This window comes from Pteropus alecto, unplaced genomic scaffold (assembly GCF_000325575.1).
Source record: "Pteropus alecto unplaced genomic scaffold, ASM32557v1 scaffold786, whole genome shotgun sequence".
Taxonomy (NCBI): domain Eukaryota; kingdom Metazoa; phylum Chordata; class Mammalia; order Chiroptera; family Pteropodidae; genus Pteropus; species Pteropus alecto.
In genome coordinates this window covers 37,112-49,873 of record NW_006438126.1, presented here as the reverse complement: position 1 = coordinate 49,873, position 12,762 = coordinate 37,112, and the positions used below count along the sequence as shown (strand labels likewise).

Here is a 12,762-nt window from a genome sequence, read left to right as displayed (position 1 = left end):
AAAGAGCAAATATCAAACCCCTGGAGTTAATGCGTACATATGAGAGTCAAGGAAATACACAGGGCTGGTTCCCAGGTCAGGTACATTATGTTATCATATCAAGTAGATGTGTGTTTCGTCTGTATCTAAACTTTACCCTGTGTAGTAATTGAGAACTCTAAGCGGAGACTTTTCTTTCAACTAAGATTAAATCTCATTAGAGCAATGAAATTAGGGTTACTACTGAGTTATTACAGAGACCCAAGTAGGTAACGACATCAGAATGATGGAAATAGAATGTAGAGCCAGGCCACAGCTCAATGGAATGGACTGAATACTGGGTAGTGAGTTAGAAGACCTGTCCTAATCAGCCCTGGCTTGTTCTCTAGACCTTGCTTGGCTCCACATCTGGTTGTGTTGTTCTGAGCAAGTTATTTACCCTCTCTGGTCATCAGGAGTCATAGCTGTAAAATTAACAATTTGAACTAGGTGACACCTACATTTCCTTCTAGTTCTAATGGGGAAGGAAGGGAATCAACACTTGATGAATGTCTGCCATGCACCTGGCACGCTATATACTAAGCTACCTCGAGGACTCTAGGATTCTATGAGTCCATCAAATGCAGTGAGAGATTTATGTAGAACTATGTACAAATAGTTACATAGAACTATGTAACTTAAAGCAAATTTCCCAACATCTCCAAGCCTCATTTTTTTCATCTGTAAAATGAGTCGAGTGATACAATTAGCCTACTTACATGTTCACAAGTCTATTCCCACTCCCTCTTTTATACATTAGAAATTTCTCTAGTAGTTTTCATCTACTCTGTTTCCCTCCTAATGTGGAGGAATAATCTAGGCCTACAGAAATTAGTAAAGTAACTTAATATTAGATCATACAGCTAGTTAGAAGCAGGGATAAAACCCCAAATCAGGTCTTCTAGTGATTCTCAGCTTTGTGCTTGTTTTCTGGGTGTCTTTTTTTTTTTCTTTTTTCTTTTTAATCATCCCCTGCCCTGAAAAGGACAGCAAAGTCCTTCAATGATAGGCAGCCCAGGTGTATGCATAAGAACTGAGTGTGATGACAAACTGCATTCACACTCTAGATACTTCCCAAGAATAGCTACTGGGCTCAAAAACAGTTTTCAGAGTTTGTTTCACAGACCATGCTCAGCATTTCTTCCCCCCACTGTACCCCTGACTTCCTGCCATTTCACTTATTTGATGGCAGGACAGCCCTCTGTGTGGGCAAATCAGCAGTTATATGTGGTACTCCCCTATAGGCAGTAGTAGCTCTCTGCTCTTGTTTACTAAGTGGGCTACCAGGAGAATCAGAAGACTCTGATTCAAAGGGGATCAGAATCAAAAAAAGAGAACTCTCATTAATCTAGCTCCCAACTGTGGGGAAATGCTGCTGTAATTTCAGGATATCTATAATGCAATGTAGTGGTTAAAGTTGTTCAAGTCCTGGGCACCATGAAATATTTGTGAGGATGCATCCTTAATCAGGGCATAACCTTTTCCTCAGAGTTTCTAAACTTGAATTCATGGACTTATATCACAATGGGGGAAGAAAACTTTTATGGGCTTAAATAATGGTTTTTTTCACACATGTGTTAGCACTAACAATGCCATGTCCTAAAAACTGAAGCCAAAGCATTAAATAACATGACTGATAAGCTTGTTGCAATTGCAGAGGAGGTGCAAACAAGAAAAACAAGGATGCCTTTTTTGGAAAATTTCTTTTCAGGAAGTAGCAACTCCAAGTGGCCCCAGCCTCCTAAGGAGCCATTAGTTTATTAAAGGGCCCCATGTCTCCTGTCTTCTAACACTCCTTTGTCTAGAAGTTTGGCAGTGTCATGGAGAAGATCCCAGTGTCATGGGCAAAGATATGTCTAAACTGGTCTGTTACAAGTCTGACTAGAGACCAGGGACTGGATGAGGCCATCTCCCCAGGCACTACTAGAGGCATCTAAAGAGACAGGAACCTTAGTAAAAGGAAACAGCCAAGAGCTACAGAGAGAGGAGAGTCCTCCAAATGAAAACACAGCCAATATTTCTTGGTGGACTCTCAGCCTTATTTACCTGAGATGAGTTTCCTGCCTCCCTATTCCACCACTTGCAATATATTTTTAGGATATTTTCATGAGCAACATGTTTGCAAACCTTTTATAGATCAGTTACAAAACAGAAACTCTTCCTCACTGCTAGATAAAAATGTAGTAGGGGGAAAGAAAGAAAGAAAAAAAAAAAACCTTGCCTGTAATTGAAGGCAGGTTGAGAGATGTTCACACTTTGAAATCCTCCTTCTTGTGAAATGTTTATGAAACATTTTCCACAAACGAGTTATGCAACTGGGACAACAGCTTTGATCATTTTCATCACCAGTGATATATTCATTAGTGTTGGGCTGTTTTTCCTCCAGAGAGGGCCATATGAAAATGTCATAGGAAGGGGGCTAAGGATGAGCACTCTAGTGCCCCCATGCCCCATTGCATGGCCCAAAAACAAATGGTTAATAAGGAGGTCCAAGTGTATGTCTGGGCCAGAACACTGTCTTCTCCATCACCATCTATCCTCACTTCTATCTCTGAGATGTTTGTGGTATTGTTTTGCAGAAAGAGCACCACAGGAGTATTAAAAGACCATTCCTTGTCAGAGTTTTGCCAGTGTTTTGTTATGTAACTTTTTACCCATTTGCAAAGCTCTCTGAGCCTCTGTGAGATGGGAAGGTAAACACTTGTCCCCACACCTCCTGGCTGGGAGATGAAGCCAAGTAAGAGGCTTCCAGCTCCTCAGAAGGGGCTCTCTCCTTCCAGAATGAGGCTACTGCTTTCTAAAGCAGGTGATGTCAGGGAGTTCATTGGGTTTAAAAAAGATAATCATTCATGATACTTTTTACTTTCTGGTCACTGCCCAAACTCAGTGTAATACCTTTTGCACAGTGCAGTAGGTGGAGGAGATCCTAAGCTAACAAACCTTGTCTAATATATGGATAAGATAATCAATGGCTGTAACAGGGCAGAGCTCTCTCTTGTGGCTCATGTCCCCAGGAATAGTCCATTCTAAGTAGAGTCTGGAGAAATATTTCACTTGCGTGAGAAGAACTGCCAAAGGGACCCTGGAGACAATCTTCACAATTCCAGGCAAGCTGTGGGTTTGGTTGAGTTTTCACAAGTACAGGGGAAATTGAGTTTTCATCCAATTTGCCTCCGGTTCTCACATTAAAAGTCAGAGGGATCCAATAGAAGTCTATCTCATCTTCCAGATCCACAGCCAACACCCAGTTACCTGGAAAGGCTCCAATCTTTTCCATTGGACAGCTGTAAAAGGGATTTTTTTTTAAAATTTGGGTAGGACTTTATTTCTGAATTTCTTAGTTTCTGAGCCCCTGAAATCTCAGAAAATTGTTGAAGAAGTGTGCTAGGGGCAATAAGAGTTGATGATGTATTTTATTTCAGCTATGCTCTTTCTGAGACCTCCTGACCAAAGTGGAGATTTTAGAACTTGTCTTATAAAAAGAAGTCTTCTTTACTGTCTTTCACTTTGACTTGTTTAGGATTGTCTTCTTTGGGGGTTGCTGTCAGCAGCACACACCCAATGGGTAATGAATTATGAAAATTGAAAGAGTAAAAAAAGTTAACAAATACTTAGAATAACACACAAAATTGTCAGAATGCCACAGACTAATACCCAAAGAAACTTTGTGCTATAAGGCACTTCATTTCCAGAACTAGAAGGTGAACAGTGCCCCTAAAACAGTTTGAAGGACAATTGATCCAGGAAGCAGATGAAAGGGTGAGTTTTCTTTTATGATAGCTCTGGTTTCTGAAATTAAGTGTTGCAGGAAGACCTGGCACTGATTCTAACAGATAGTATGCTCAGGTTGGAGGCAAAGCACATGTTTTCAAGCTCTGTCATAGCTACACCTCCTTATCTCTGCATTGGGCATAATGAGTCTACAAAGGAACCCTGCCACTTGCCTCCCAGTGGGAGCTGGGCCAAACTGCCTGAGGTGGTTCCACCAGCATGGTTTCAGTTCTAGTTTTCCATATTCTCTCTCTGTCCCCCACCCCCACCCCCATCCTCCATCCTGCCTCACCTATCCCCTTTCTTGAATGAGTGATAAAGAAGGTAGATTTGGGAAGGGGAGGCTGGCCAAAATGGCTTTGCTTAAGAAAAATCTCCTTTCAGAGACAACCTTAAAGTCATTGGTGGTAGTTTTAAATAAGTAGTTTATCATCTAATTCCAGTTTTTAAAAACCTGCCAACAAATGTGTCCCCATAATTTAGGCTGTGAGAACTCCAATTTCTGAGGGAAGAATGAGGACAACAGAACTTCTTAGACAGCGATGCCAGGAGTGGATGGGAGGAGCTGAGGAGTGCTGGGGGGCAGGGATTGGGTTGTGCTGGATATCATGCATGGGCAGCCATGCTTTTTGAATTTTTAGAGAGCCTCACTCTCTGTACCCATTGTGCTACTTACTCTCCCTTCCTCCTCTGTGCTTTCAAGGCTCCAGAATAGTCTTCTTAGATGAGAGGAAAAGAGAGGAATGGTTTGTAAAAATAGTCCCAGGAAGAAGCATCCTCTTACCCATTTCTGTGTAACCAGGGCTCCTTGGTACTATTTGGATCTGCTTTATCTAAGAACACTGCAGCAACCTGGACTAACTCAGTCTGCCAAATACACTATGGAATTGGAAATTCATTTTAGGATTGAAACAGAAAAAAAATCATATACAATCATATAACAGATGGGGAAATTGAGTCTCATAGAGGTTGAATGATTACTCCATGTTACATTGTAAATTAGAGTCAGAGTTAGGACTAGAAACAAAGTCTAGCTCCCTCTTCAATATTTTCATTACTATCTTCCTGGAAACTCTGGAAAGATGGGTTCTATTTATATCTTTTATTTGATTAATATGAATTTGGATCCAGCTATCTGCAAGGCACCATATTTAGGTCATTAGCTTACTCCGCAGCCTCTATTGCCACTCCATAGCATCATCCTAACTCTCCAACCAAAGGGAATTTTTTTCTCTAGTAATCCAAAGCACCATTTTTCGACAAGAATTAAGCACAACTATAGCTGTTAGTCTGAACATTAACTAATTCCAGGATGTTAATGACATGCCCAGTAGAGACCAAGAAAGTGGTTTAAGTCAGGATCTCTATGGCCAAGAGTTTCCATCAGAGGGTCTCCCCAATGTCTTTTATAAGGTGTGGTCCAGATCCTATTCACCTTCCCATATTTTATGGACTTCCCGACAAGCTGCAAGAGAGTAGTTCTCAGGGTGGAAAGGGAGTGCTTCCTGCCCTGCTCTTGGACACCTGGAATCCATGAATGGGTGGTTGGTGCTATCATTGAAGAGTGGTAGAGGCTAGAGAAAGTTTGGACACCACCACAAGCCCCTCACGCTATAACTGTAGCAGTTATTGTGAGGGAGACATGTCCCCACATGTAGAGAGAGAGACAGAAACAATCACCAAAGCCACAGAGGGCTAGCTGCAAAGGCAGCTTAGCAGGTAGAGGACAGGGAGATGCGAAAAACAAGGGGGATAGAGGGAAAACAGGTCCTTCAGATCAGTGGTTCCCAGATTTTGGGATTTTGTGGACCAGGAAAATGAAAACCAAAATATGGGGGGGATTGATAAAGCATTGCTAATTTCATACTTTGTGAGGTGGAGAGTTTTTAAAATAACATTTAGTATCACCATCATCTCAAGGGAAAAAAAATCTCCGATTTAAAATAAAATTTTCAAGGCACTACAATATCTTTATTTTTTCTCATTTCAGTGAGAAAGAGCATAAACTGTATCATGTAGCAGCACAGCTCTTATAATAGTGTTGGGAATGAGGGATCTAAGTGGAGTCCCCATCTTGCAGATTGGTACTCTGGGGGGCCACTCACCTTTGTCTCCTGCCCTGACTTCAAGCCAGTTGCCCTGGCTTGAAGGGCACACACAGGCAGGAAAATCAAGCTGCAACCCAGTAGACTCTGAGCTAGCTCTTTACTCTCCAGGCTTATCACTTATATCCTGCTTTGATATTCTCCAGATTTCCATTTCTGTTGGCCTGAGGAAGCCCAGAACTGACACTTTCCTCCTGCCTCCACTTACAGATTAAAACCGAGGATCTCAGTGACTCCCTGCAGCAGACCCTCGCACCTAGGCCATGCCATCTGAGTCAAGGATCTGCCATGATGTCCGGAAACCAAATGTCTGGGGTAAATGCCAGCCCATGTCAGGAAGCCCTGACATTCTCAGTGGGCCAGTGAGTTTAATTCAAGCCTTCTGCAAAATGCTTGACCTCTAGACTTGGCACTCAGTGAATCTATATTGGTCTAAAGAACACCCTACAGGGAATGTGAAAAAGAGACTGAAGGCCTGGGGTGGTGATGGGGATACAAAATAATCTTCTTCAAGGTGAAACTTGGCTGGTTATGTGAAAAGGGAGGTCTCTAGCTCTCTGATAGTAAAAGGAGGCAATCTTGCCAAAATGACAGACTTAACAGCTATAAGGTTGTTGCCTGCCAGCCACATTCAGGGGAACCCTATAATAACAGCTACTACTATAGTTATAAAGAATGTTTCTGTCCCCAGTGGGCCCACTCCCTCACCCCTAAGATTTTATATCAAAGCTAAACTAGAATGGAGTGCTGGTCCAGGGAAGAAAGAGGCATCCTGAAACAGTAATCACAAATGTCTGAGAGGGTGTTCATGTGGTAAGTCTCTTTCTTGGTATGGATCACCTAAGGAAGAAAGAGCTACCCTTTCTCCAATCATATTTAAGACTACAATGTGCATTCATTCATTTACTTCATTATTCAGCAAGAATTTACCAAGTCCTTTTTATTTGTGCACAGAGCTAACCTCAGCCCTGTGAGGGCACAGAGGCCTGGAGGTGTAGATCACAGAGGACTCCCAGATCCCCCAAGTATTAGGATCAGTATTTCCATTTCCTGAGCTGGTGGGAAGAACTCAGGGGAAATGGACTTTCTATTTAAGCAAACTTGTTTTATTAAGAACTAATAACTTGCCACCTTCGTCCAGGTAAGGTTCAGGTACAGAAAATGGCCAAGACATAGCTTTTAGCAAAATGAAGTGGTATGAGATTTAAAAAAAAAAAAAATTGGATAATCGAGACTACATGTCATTTCTAGGGTAAGCATCTGAGAGATGGGTAATACTTAGTCTGTGTCCTCAAGGCATTTATAGTTAGCTGGGAGACACAAAAGTTAAATAACAAGGCAAGGTTTAAGTGACAATAGGTTGCAAGGCACTGCTTGGCTGAGCTGTAGTAATACCAACATTAATGGAGTAACTACTATGTGCCAGACCTGGGATACACAGAGGCATAAGGCAAGGTTACTGCCTGCAAACTCTCAGTTTGGAGATGCATGGGACAGATGGACAGCAGACATATGGAGCTGGCATCCCCAGCTTGTAAACTCTGTGATGTATATATTTCCCCACATGTAGGATATGACTTCCCTCCATCCACTCCAGCAGCTCGTACTGGTTCCCGGCCACCTACAATCTGTATCCCAGTTCCTGCTATCTCAGACTCAGCCTGGGCAGCAAGGTAAGAACCCTGGGGTTTTCCACATAGGCCAAGTCCAGTAGAGTGCTGCTGCTACTTACTGAGTGAGGGAGCCCAAATGTGGGAGGTGAGCAAGTGGCTTGGCCTTCTAGTATTAAGACCAACTTTTTCACGTCAAGGCCTAAGGAAGGGATCCTATCATTGCCCTTCCAGGCTGAGTCTCCTTTTCCGCTCGCCCCTCAATTCCCCTCATGAAATCTTCCTCCATTTTATAGCCAGTTGAGATTGAAGGTGCAAAGATGGCATGGAGCTGGGGCGGTACAAGGAAGGAGGTGCTCCTTGAGAAATACAATAAAGCCATGACCCAATTCCTCAGAAGTTCCTCTGGAAGCTTAACTGTGATTCTATTTGGGTAGAGCAGTAGTGCCACCTACAGGCTGTAGAGAGGGTTTTCAGGTTTTTGTTTTTTGTTTTTTTGTTTTGGCTGGCCAGAGTAAAGGGGTTAGAATATTTCTAACAATAGCAAACATTTCTTGAGCATGATACGCCAGGAGCACTGCTGAGTGATTTTTCTGATTTATTTTTCAAAACAACCTTGTAGGGTAAGTAACCATATGCCTCTAGTGACCTACTAGAAAATTACAGAACGAGCTGTCTGAAACACAAGTCTTTGCCATCCACAGTACTGCCTCTCCCTCTCCTATTTTCTTTCATCAAGTAGGTCCAAAACTGATAGAGGAAGTATAAGCTCTAGAATCCAAACAAGATAGAACTGTGCCTTCCTTCCTTAGCACCTACCTAAATTACAGTTCCTATTCTTAGTTTCCATGTCATCTTAGAGTATTACTATGATGATGAATCAGAACGTATTTGAAACATTAAGTATTTATTTTGGCTAAAGTTGGCATAATTCTGGAATAAGAAAGGGAAGAGAACACTTAATTCAGTTTCTTTTTGGAAGATAGTGATATAAAATTGGCCCAGGCATATAACCAATAAGGCCAACATATGATGCAGGGCAAAAAACAAACATAAATAAACAAAACCAGTTTAAAAATTGGAGTCATCAAGACTCATTGGTAAAACTTACTAACTGTATGCCCTTGGGAAACTTACTTTAACCTCTCTGAGATTTTATTTCCTCCTCCATTAAAATGAAAAAATAGTAAAATTCTACTTCACAAAGTTATTGAGGGTTATTTGAAATAATGTATGTGAAAATATTTTCTAGACTTCAAAACAATGTAAATGTTAAATTATGACTAGTACTCAGGCCTCTGGGCTCCCAGTTCAGTGTTCTTGCCCATTTATTTTAATAAGAAAAAATTAAGTCCTGACTTTTTTAGACTGAGAAGCATAAAGGTCAGTATCAACAGATGCTATACATCAGTGACCCCAAAATAGCTTAAGGACAACAGAGATCCCAAGGTTCTGCTCTATGCTGAGTGGTTGGGGTAACCTACCCAATCATCTGACTTGGTAGTTTGATGGCACCTCCCCACAGTAAGAGTGAGAAGACCTGGTCGTGGCCCATCTTAGAGGGAGGCCACTGTCACAGCCACTAGCCAGGAAGAGCTCTTCATGGACAGTGTTCCCGGAGAGCAAAGGAAAAAGTGGTCCTTAGGCAGAGCAATAAGTGGGTATAGTCCATACCACCAGATAGAGTTTCTAGAGGCTTAGCCCCTGGTCTTTCCTTCTCTCTTATTCCTTCCTCCCAAGTGTAAAATGTCCTGCCAAGAGCCTCTGGCCAATTGTCCACTGTCCTTTGGAGCTATATAGCCCTGTCTACTTGTTCTGATATCCTTAAAGATTTGGCTAGGCCTTTGTAGCTGTCCCAGGTCCTTCTGCGGGCAAAACAGAAATCCTCAGCTTCAGCTTCAATTCTTAGTAGTCATATCTTTCCCTCCTGGGTTTCTCCAGCCCTGGTTATCAGTCCCCAGAGCAGATCGTCTTGACCCTCTTCAGCCTTTGCATCATCCCAGGCAGGCAGACAAGCAGAAGGACTGGTTTGGGGACTACTGTTTACATCTGTTTATCCCTGTGTCTGATTCGCCTCCACCCGTGTGTGGCAATTCCTGGCAGTGCCCATAGGGGCCTCTCCACACCACTTGAAGTGGTTGAGGGACCTAATTAGGTAGCAGGGAGTAGAGACAGTTATCATGGTTCCAAGTTGTGGAGCATGACTTCCAGATGGTGTGGATTTTATCCATTTGTTCCTTTGTCCCCTCCCCCCTCCCTTTAACCAGGTCTGCAGCCAAATCTCCTCCCCTTTCCACAGCAACAAAGCTCTCTCCTCCTCCCACAGACTGGACCTGGCCTGACATCCCAGGTAACAACCACATTCTTTCTGTTTCCTCTAGGAATGTCTCTACTGTTGACAGAGTTAAGCTCATTGGTTTTCCCCCACCCCTTTGTTGGTGCTCTTACCCCACTGAGAAGAGGGAATAGCAGGAGATTAGCCCTGTTGGCACATAAGGAAATTAAAGCCACAGCCAGGGGAAATGATCAACTCAATATCACTGGTGGAGCCAGAATAAGAACCCAGTGATCTCAGCTCCTGGGCTATCCTGCTGTATAATGCAGGTACTCCACTCTAGCTCTGATCAGGATCTGGCACCACTCATCTCAGAACCAGAGGTCAGCTAACTTTTCAGGGATGCCAAGGTGACTGCCATCCCTGCCTGGGTACTCCCAAGCTCCCAGGAGAGACCAGAGTCTCATAGGCCTGATGTTCAGAGACTAAAAAGCCAGTGGCTCTCACTTCTGGGCATCACTTAAGACCCGCTCTTCTAGATTGCCTCCTGAAGTAGGCACATTGTGTAGGTAAAGAGGACTGAGGTCTGCAAGAGGGGCTATTTGCAGAGCTGCTAGGGGTCTACACAGCACCTGTTTGCTAATTAGAAAAAAGACACCTCTTACTCTGGCTAGATGCGGCCTCATATCAGGATGTATGGCTTGGCAAGGGTAGCAGGGACTATATTGTAGCTGCCATTCCTCCCCTATCTGCACAATAAATAACCTACACATCTACATTAGATGGCTCTGCAGAAATGGATGTTCAGAAGAGTTGGGAATGATTGCAGAGATCTTAATGTCCCTTCTCTGTGCTAAGATCTCCATGGATCACTAAGAGGTTTTAGAGGCTTAGAGTCCACTGAAGACATCTGGAAGGAGGATGCCATCTAGTGGTTAATAGAAATGGTGACACCAGAGTCAAGCTCTTCCACTTCCTCTGGATGGCTTTCCTCAAGATCAATTCTTACATCTTATAATATGAGAGCCAGGAGAGGCCAGAAGCAGAGAGACTGTTTAGAAAGTTATTAATATCATCCTGGACAGTGGTAATGAGGGACTGGCTTAGAGTTATGGCAATAAGAATAGAGAGGAGGGAGTGAATGGGGGGATGTTTGGGGAAGTTAAATCAATACAATTTGGCATCTGATTGGCTAGGAAATGGGGGAGGGAAAAGGTCTAGCAAAGAACTCAATAAGTATTTGCCAGGTGAAAAAACAAATGAATTAATGAAAAAGAAGCCTCAAAGAGAACTGAGGCTTTGTCCTAAGGGTCTGGTCTACGCCACACCTTCCCTGCAAAACAGGATTGAATCCATAGTAGTTTCAAATCACTCTGTTCTAAAAGACTCTTCACTGGAGAAAAGAGTCTTTAACTTGTGTGTGTGTGTGTGTGTGTGTGTGTGTGTGTGTGTGTGTGTTTTACCTTCCTTATCATAAGGATACCTATCTCACTGGTAAATCTAAATATCTTGGAAGAGAGAAGGTATAAAGTTACCCCTAGTCTAAGAAAAGAGTAACTAGGAAAGATGGAGAAGAGGGTGGACTCATTATCCACATGGGCAATGGCCCCTGCACTGGACATAATACTTGGACCAGTAGGCCTGGGTTCATTTCCTTCTTTGTGAAATGATAGATGTCTTCACGAGTTCAATTCATTCCTGACTCCAAATGGGAACAACATGGATTCTAGGTTTAAGAGTCCATTTTTCTGTGAACATAAACTAAAAAAACAGTGTCTCCTGACAACCACAAATGAAATCAAGGTGCATTTAGATAGCACTGGAATGCCTTTGATTTAAATAAACAAACAAACAAACAACAAAACCACTTATGAAAGAAAAACATTTAGAAAGTAAAATGGCAGTCACAAGAGTTTGATATTTTATGAAAATTCTATTAATATAATGAGTCTTAGATGTCCTCTGTTATCTTCAGGTAATGCCTGTTAAACACTTCAATAACTTTGCTTTGTGGAAAAAGAAAAAACAAGCTAAGCAAACAACCTTTTACCTTATCCTGAAACTTGTTTTTGGATTCTTTGTAAACAACTCTGCTAGCTCCTTTTATGGTGGAAAACTGAAAGGAAGAGGATACCTGCTTAGAATCAAACAATGAGTCATAGACTAAAATCTAGAAAAGCCATCTCCCTTTTTCACACTTCTACTGTTTCTACCCTGGCTATTCTAGGTATTTACTATCCCTTCATAGAAACTCCAATTTCTACTTCTATGCCATGAGAAAAAAAATAGGAATCCAATGTAGCCAGGGATCTGTCATCTTCTAAGTGTGCCTATTAGTATGAAATATTAGAAAATGCCATTTGATCTGCTCCTTGTATATCTGCTTGGCTTATGTTCCCTCTTAGGCAATTGGGCGCCCCGGGCTGCCAGGATCCTCTTTAGAACCCCACCTGGAAGTGTCCCAGCATCTCTCAGTGCCCAAGCACCTACCCAGCTCTGGAGGGGCTGATGAGCCCAGTGACCTGGAGGAGCTCGAGAAGTTTGCCAAGACCTTCAAGCAGAGGCGCATTAAGCTGGGCTTCACACAGGTTTGGTTTTGTGGGAAGAGATGGAAGAAATTGGGTTGAGTGAGTGGAAACTGGGCTTCCTGAGTGTAGGATTCAAGAGCAATTTGAATCTCTGTGTGTTTCAGGCAAGCCCATTGTATTCCTTGAGAATAGGGCACAGTTGCCATTTTTTAAACTGAGAACATTGCAGGTGGAGGGGAGAAAAACAAGAGGCAGACAAGGGTCCAGGCACATGGGCATGGCCCACTCAGAGTCTACAGAGAGAAATAAAATAATTCTCCATCTTAAAGGGAAAAACAAACAAAAAAAAAACTAGAAAGGATCCAAGGTGATAAGTGGGTTTCGAAGATTCGCTGGGCACATAATTAGTGCTAGGATGGTGGGGATGTTGACCAAGAAGTGAAGGAGCCTATTTC

The 12,762-nt window shown here is 42.6% G+C and overlaps 1 protein-coding gene across 1 annotated transcript in view; it reads left to right on the top strand.

Moving 5' to 3' along the window:
* POU2F3 (POU class 2 homeobox 3) overlaps window positions 1-12,762 on the top strand; it is a 76,388-nt gene that overhangs the window by 51,837 nt on the left and 11,789 nt on the right. The window contains exons 4-7 of the mRNA XM_006915647.3: window positions 6,105-6,248; window positions 7,465-7,567; window positions 9,772-9,854; window positions 12,185-12,367. Of these exons, the coding sequence (XP_006915709.1) occupies window positions 6,105-6,248; window positions 7,465-7,567; window positions 9,772-9,854; window positions 12,185-12,367 (513 nt within the window). The remainder of the gene's footprint in view (window positions 1-6,104; window positions 6,249-7,464; window positions 7,568-9,771; window positions 9,855-12,184; window positions 12,368-12,762) is intronic.